Here is a 7500-nt window from a genome sequence, read left to right as displayed (position 1 = left end):
CACACACGTAAAGACACATACACACACACACGTAAAGACACATACACACACACGTAAAGACACATACACACACACACGTAAAGACACATACACACACACACGTAAAGACACATACACACACACACACGTAAAGACACATACACACACGTAAAGACACATACACATACACACACACACGTAAAGACACATACACACACACACACGTAAAGACACATACACACACACACGTAAAGACACATACACACACGTAAACAAATACATGCATGCATACACACACAGCATTCACTCATGTACACACTCAAATACACACACAAACATACACACATGTATACTTACAAACGCGCGCACACACACATGCAAACATCCATATACATGCGCACTCACACATGTAGATGCTTCATGAAATTGTAACTTTTCGATTGAAATGTTGAAATGTTAATATAGTATTCCAAATATCCAGTTTACTGCTGTTACTTTGGCACATAAGGACAGGTGTTGTCTTGGTAGTGGGCCCACCTATTTTAATAACTTTTAGAACTATAGCCAATTTGACATTTTTAATTGTTTCATAGTTGTCTTTTCATACCAATAAAAATAGATTAAACTGTTGGTGATTCCCCCCCCCTTTTTTTTTATTTTTTTTCTTTTTCCTCTGGTATGTTTTGTTTGCTTCAGTATGTTCTAAGGCAGGGGTGCACAACATTTTTGGTCCAAGGGCTACATTGTCATACCAATGCCAAGAGCTGCAAAAAAACTTAAAGGGGGGTAATTACATGAATAAATCACCAGAACCACCATAAGTAAATTAACACATCATCAGAAACGCCTGTTAAGTATTTGGGGAGGATTTGGAGTTTTAACATGGAATGAGGCACATTATGGATTGCTGCATGTGTAGATCAGAACCAGCCACAGTACATAGGTATGGTGAAAGAACCACCATCAGTACATGAATACAGCCTCAGAACCACAGTCAGTACATTAATACAGCACCAAGCATAGTGCAATGATCAATTGTAATGTCATGTTAGTCCCATATACAATTGTATTGCTTGAGCCTATAATTCCCAGTATGTCATTAACAACGGTAAGGAGAAGATGGAAATTGTTATCAGATAGCAGACCATAATGAACCTCAGTATTGACAAGATGTAGTCTGTACCACATATAATACATTTACATCTCAGTACCGTATAGACTACATCTTCTCTGATTGGAGTAATTTCCATCCCTTTTTTGTCTCCACGTAGTACAGATGCCATGATGAGATTTCATGACCAGAGCTCATCTCTACAGATTTCCCTTTCTTACGGTCTTCTGCAACACTTCCCAAAATGGTGCCCTTAAAAATAAAAGTACCTCACATGCTGCACCCATATATAAATAATTGCCCATTACTGTGCTTCCTGCACAAAATATCTCTCCACCCACATTGCCCTCTCCATAATATCCCTCCCTCACACTGCCCTTTTTCATAACATTCCACTGCCCCTCCTTGTATTGTGCCCCTTTTCACAATATCCCCCCACAGTGTGTATGACTTGGTAAACATCTAATCGTCAACTCCTCCATGGAGCCCTTACTGGGGCTGACATGTCCGCTGCCTCTGTGGCGCCAGGAGTGTGATAACGGCAGCATACTGACCTAATCAAGCTGCTGCTCTGCACCTGTGCCAGTGCTCCGGTTTTCAAATGTATTAATATCTGAGAGACACAAATTAATTTGACTATTGGAAGGCAGGACCAGCGACTCACAGAAAGGTGCGCAGGCCGCAGCAAAGCCTTTGGCTGGCTATAGATGAACACACATTCTCACTTATGTATACACACTCTGTCACGCATGTGTATATATACACACACACACACACACACACACACACACACACACTCTTACCCATATATAAGCATGCACACTAGTCACACATGTATTTGTGGCGCCTCTGAGGCCTTAGTCACCACAGGGTACTGCGGTGACTCACTTGAGGTGCGGTACTCCTCCTGGATCCAGAAGAGTACAGTACCGGTTCCACTCACACAAACTCATACACACAACTAGGTTGCCAACCAGGGGGAGTGAGGAGCAACACAACAGTTAGAGAATTCTCCAGCAGGAGAGGAAAGGAGCAGACTGGTTTACCAGTGGCTCTGGTGGGATGCAGGAGTCAAAACAGTCACCAAGGGGAGAGCTTTATTGCTCCCTCTGGACTGGCGCAGCTCAGGGTGCAGAACCCTAGGGTGAACCATTCTTCAGGTTGGAGCACCAGAATCTGCAGAACAGGGGGATTTTATGTCCCTCTGGTCACCACAGTTCCCGGAGCACAGTGCTACATAGGGTCAGGAGTTGAAACCCATGTCAGGCCCCACATTGGACCTGCGACACCTGCATACAGGATGGGAGACAGCAAGTCAAGAACCGGGATCCCCAAGTAGCTTCAGGCCATGGGGATCCATCTTAACAGGTGCAAGGAAGAAGGGCCCACCGACCACTGTACCGGGTCCAACCTCCCAATGGATTCGGGATCAACGGGGGCCCATCACGGCAGTGGCCAGTGCTCTGGGACAGCACTGGAACAGTGAGCCACTGACTCAGCCTTTTGATTGCCGTCGCCCCACGCTTCGTTGCCAACGGCCGTCACTACTCCCCCTCATAGTCTTCCTCGGGGCCTGCTCCACCTGTGGGGAGCAGAACCATATCTGCTGCTACTACCATCCGCCCCGGAGGACAGCGGCAGCAGCTGCGGCTAATTCCCTGGCCGCACACCGCAGGTGGCGTCACAAGACAATCCTCCTCATCCACTACTACTCTCATCCTCTCTTCTCCCTCATCCAACCCTTTTATTGTACACCTCGGGGCCATGAAGCCGGGCAGGGCGACCCGCGACATCCCCAGACCCGACATCACTATCCCGGCGAGGAGTAACAAGTTTAACCCCTTGCCCCGGGGGTGCTACATATTCACACACTGTCACACACACATATACATATTAATTGCAATTATTTGGCTTTCGATTACATAATTAAACACTGTTGACACAAAATAGGCAATACAAGTCCCACCTAAACCGGTATGAACTGTCTACTTTGGGTGGAGTTTACATAACCTTGACCTATTTTTGTCCAAGGACATCCCCAAGAACAGTCTTGTCAAATTTAACAACTGTACAGTCATGACACATAGCTGTAAGTCATAGTTTGTGCTGATCGTGACTATGGCCTACAGTAGGAGGTGAAGACGTCCAACCTGATAACCTTATTGTACTGTCATGGACTCTTTCTATCAAGCTTCATCTGGAAGTTTTCAGCTAGCATTACTTGTGGAAGATGAGGGTTATGAAAGCCCATTTCTTCTTCATGGGCACTTATGTTGAGGTTTACGTAAAAGCAGTACATCTGCCCCAGTTCTTGATGGTGGTACTCTATTCAAGCACTTATTCCATACTAGTCCTGCATGATAAAGCGGTAGCAATCTCCGATCTGCATGGACACAGGCTATACATCCCAGGGCCAACAGCGGAGATAGTTGCCTAGCAACCCCCGCTTCCTCCCCTAAGCTCTACCCTGCTGCTTGCTGAATTTGGACTCAGTGTGATATGTGGAAGATTGAAAATAAGGTGATGGCATTGAACAAACCTTTCATCCTAACCCATAAAGCTTCCGTTTGGCAGCCATCTTTGAAAGGAGAAAGGGCCCCCTCTGTTTTCGAGCTTAGCCTTCAATTACATATATGTATGGATGCACAGGGATACATTCCCAAGACCATCGTGCATTATTGATGTGTCCGTCACTTATTAATGTCTCAGCAGTAATGTATGCACCACTTTACAAAAGGTTGTGTGAGAGCCTGAGATGACACAACTCTCAAAGTGCCCCTTGCGTCACGACTAAATATTTCATGAGCTCTCAAGCCCTCGGTGTGGATTTGGGTGCTTTAAGGGTTAAATCGTTCCAGCTGAGATTCCAGAGCGGATTTAAGAGGCTTTGATGGATCTGCCTGCGGGAGATGCTTTTACTACAGATTTAAAAAGCTGGCTAAAATCCGCTCTGTAAGAACCGCACTCGGGAAAGAAGTTCCCCATGGTCAGGCTGACCTCCAGTCTACCTTTTGGTAGCCCCCCAACTATGAAGTCCAACTCTTTGTGCTTGTCCATTCTGCCCATGTATCGGATCACTTCATGACAGTAGGTCAAGGTACAATAAGTGGTCATAAAACCCTTTTGGATGTGTTTTTGTTCTACATTTGCATTTTTAAAGGATCTGGTCAGATGAGTTGTTCACTCCCATCCTATAAGTTTACCTAAGTTACTTGCAGGTCTCGTCAAGGAGAAACCATATCTACCCTTAGGCCTAGGTGCCAATGATTTGAGGCAGAAAAGACCAGAAGTTTTCCCATGGTGGTCCACAAAATGTTTGTATGCTGGGGTAACAACCAAGCAGGTGGAATTCCAGAAGTTCAATGGGTGCTGACTAAGCTTTGGCAAGGGGAGTCTATGCTGTGACCTTTCTGGTCTAGAAGGATGGGATTTTTTTTTTTCGAGAGGATTTCTGATGGCGCTCTTGTGCACTTGTTTGTGTTGAATTTTTTCCACTTGGGTGATGGAAATAAAAATCTTGAATGGATCATAATAGAACTAATAGGTAAACAAAGGAGTATTGAGAAGTGATTGGGAAAACTGTACGACACCTCTAAGGGCACATAATTATTTGAACGACGAACAATGCAATCGAAACTCATGACTGGCAAATGATATCGGACAAATGTTTGTACAGGACGAGAATCATGGTTGAATAGCAATCATAACACCAAACATCTTGCACTGTGTCCACACAGATAATCTGAAGTGTAGGTGCGTTCAACCTTCACATCCTATAAATGATGTCAGAAATTTTGAATACTTGACGTATTGGACAAACATTTCCCTTGATACTGTACAAAAAATGAAATCGAATTAGCCAAGTGGAAATTTTTTTGATAATCACAAATGTACTTGTTTCAGTGCTCCGAATCCTACTGAGCATTTATTAACACAGTTCTATTTTAGACTTCAATTTCCCCTCCTCCTTTTTTGCCAGTGAAATTGTTGAACGAGCGAACAATCTCCCATTTGCATTACACAATTTTTGAAAGTTGAAGGAGAATTTTTTTTTCTCCGCGCCTAAACAATTTCATGCACAATAATCGAGCATTTTTAAACACCTTCATTTAGTTACTTAACCCAATCGTGTTACACAATTATCGTGAACGATGGGTCGTAAAAGGTAGAATCTGACAGATTATCGGCTGGTGTAAATCCAGCTTCTGAAATGTGTTTCTCTATAGGGATCAATTGTAATATACATGAGCTACAGTACTCCTAGTGGACACACTATAAAGCCTCCAAAAATCTTCCCACCTCTGTTTTTTTCGATTAGACTATGGGGTGGCTTAGACTCTATTTTTGTTCTTCAATGTGGTGACTACTGGTGCTTTTAATTAGTCTAACCTACAACCCACTTGCAATATTCGAAGCCAGTAATGTTTCATAGGGGATGACAATCGCGTCCACTGTAGTGTGTTTACAGTAGGGTCTGGAGAGCATGAATTGGTTGGAATAAATTAGACTGAGATGTGTGCTGAGTGCTTTGCAATGGGAATTCCCCGTCGCCCTCCCCCGTTCGCAGTTACACGGAATTTGGCACATGGAGGTGAGGTTAACAGCGGGCAGGGGGAACCTCGCTCTTCCTGGCTAGAGACACATCTCTCTGTGCTGAAGTATGTTGGGAAGTGACAAGTTTCAGATAGGCCACTCATTTAATCCCTACTGTGCCCGTAAGGAAAATCCGACAGCGAGCATGTACCCGTTTATGCACACGTCAGTCTTGAGAATGGATATTCCTGGCATACAATATGTATGTTCTTATGAAAATGCGAAGACAGAGGAGCACCCTATATATACCCACCATGGAACAGTTGATGGCTTCCTTTGATTTCTGGCCTCCGAATAAGAGATGCCTTAAGGTTTGCTTGGTGGACTTAAAAGAAATCTCATGGGTTGGCTGAATTGTTCTTGACATTTCTTGGCATCAATAGAAACCTTACAGCAGACGGGGATGTAGATGAATTCTAAGTATGGATTTTTTATTCTTTTACCAGGCCTTTGAGCAGAAGTTTAAGTCTCCTATGTGCAGAGCTTCGAAACGATGGGGAACCCAAAAAAAAGAAGAGTAAAATATCAGAGGAGAGTTACAGTGATCAAGACCACTCGCAGAAAACCGTAAGTTCTAAGGAAATGATCAAACTGGCAACAAAAAAATAACAGTGGATCTTTTGTAACTTAGAATTCTTACATGTGTGTAAATGTTGCCTTTTATAGACCAAGATACATTGCAAAAATGTGTGCCCTCAGAACAAGCTGGCATCCAAACTGGCACGGAAGGTCTCACAACTGAAGAGCAAGGCTGTAGCGACTGGTACAAGCCCTTATCACCGTAAGGAACTTCTTCCAACTAGTAAGATGCAGAAGAAACTACCTCCATACAAAGGGTCATATTTAAAGGTCAAAGAAGGAGGTGGAAGGAAAGGTCAGGAGAGACAGAGGCCAGAGGGAGCTGGGGCAGCAGGTGAGGAGAGTTATGTTGAACCCTCCATACAGCGTAGCCAACTGGGGTTGTTAATTGAGATTATTTTTTCATTATTATTTTTTATAATTTAGATGGGGTGTACAGCCAGGTATTAGGTAGTGGTGAATCCTTAGACCTTTTTTTAGTTTTCTTTTTTTGTTCTTAAACCTTTTTTTGGAAAGTCGACTCCTTATACCTCTTCTTCTTCTTTCTTTTTTTTCTTTTTCTTTTTTTTGGGGGGGGGTTCTGGGTGAGCCGTTAAAAACCTTTTGGTTGTTAGATCTCCCACTTTTTTTGTTTTTATGGAGTTTTAGTAAATATACCTAGAAGGTCAACTTTTATGTTTGTGCTTTTACTACAGATCAGGACCATGATGAAGACTCTGATAGCGATGATGGAGAGCAGGATCTCCCTGGATTGTCCAACCATGATGCAAGTTTGTCTCTTAATGCTCCTGGCAACTCCTCCCTGGTGGGTCCTTCTGCCTCTGCGGTGGTAAAAATGGAAGCCAATCAAAAAGCAAAAAAGAAAATTGAAAGACAGGGACTACTAGGTAAGGGACTTGGAACCATAGCAAGATTTGTTATGGTACCTAAATGCCCCATTTATCCCCTCGTTCTTTATTATATCATTTTTATTGGTTGTGTGGGAACTCTTCTCTATTTCCAGGTTCATGCTGTATAACCAGCCCCGAGAGTGAAGTCAAGATCCGCAAACGTTCTGCCAAGCTGGAAGCTCGAAGTCACCCTAATAAGCCTCTTAAGAAAAAGTCTTTAAGTCACGAGGAGAAACCTGAGACAAACATGCGGCGCAGAATACAGTCTGATTCTCGGGCTTTGACTCCCAGCAAGGCTCTGTTTTGTTCTCCTAGCCAGGGACTCAAAAAGGACAAAAAGATCAAAAA

At 43.5% G+C, this 7500-nt stretch overlaps 1 protein-coding gene across 5 annotated transcripts in view; it reads left to right on the top strand.

Moving 5' to 3' along the window:
• BAHCC1 (BAH domain and coiled-coil containing 1) overlaps positions 1-7500 on the top strand; it is a 152939-nt gene that overhangs the window by 131517 nt on the left and 13922 nt on the right. For 4 of the 5 annotated variants that reach the window (XM_075350703.1, XM_075350702.1, XM_075350704.1 and 1 more), the window contains 4 exons: positions 6130-6250; positions 6350-6596; positions 6958-7149; positions 7266-7500. The exon at positions 7266-7500 is cut by the window's right edge and continues 7 nt beyond it. In XM_075350703.1, coding sequence (XP_075206818.1) covers positions 6130-6250; positions 6350-6596; positions 6958-7149; positions 7266-7500 — 795 coding nt within the window. The remainder of the gene's footprint in view (positions 1-6129; positions 6251-6349; positions 6597-6957; positions 7150-7265) is intronic. The other variant, XM_075350705.1, reaches the window with a different exon arrangement.

This window comes from Anomaloglossus baeobatrachus, chromosome 5, assembly GCF_048569485.1.
Source record: "Anomaloglossus baeobatrachus isolate aAnoBae1 chromosome 5, aAnoBae1.hap1, whole genome shotgun sequence".
NCBI classification, from domain to species: domain Eukaryota; kingdom Metazoa; phylum Chordata; class Amphibia; order Anura; family Aromobatidae; genus Anomaloglossus; species Anomaloglossus baeobatrachus.
Note: the sequence above shows the minus strand (reverse complement) of the source record. Positions and strands in the feature narration are given on the sequence as shown.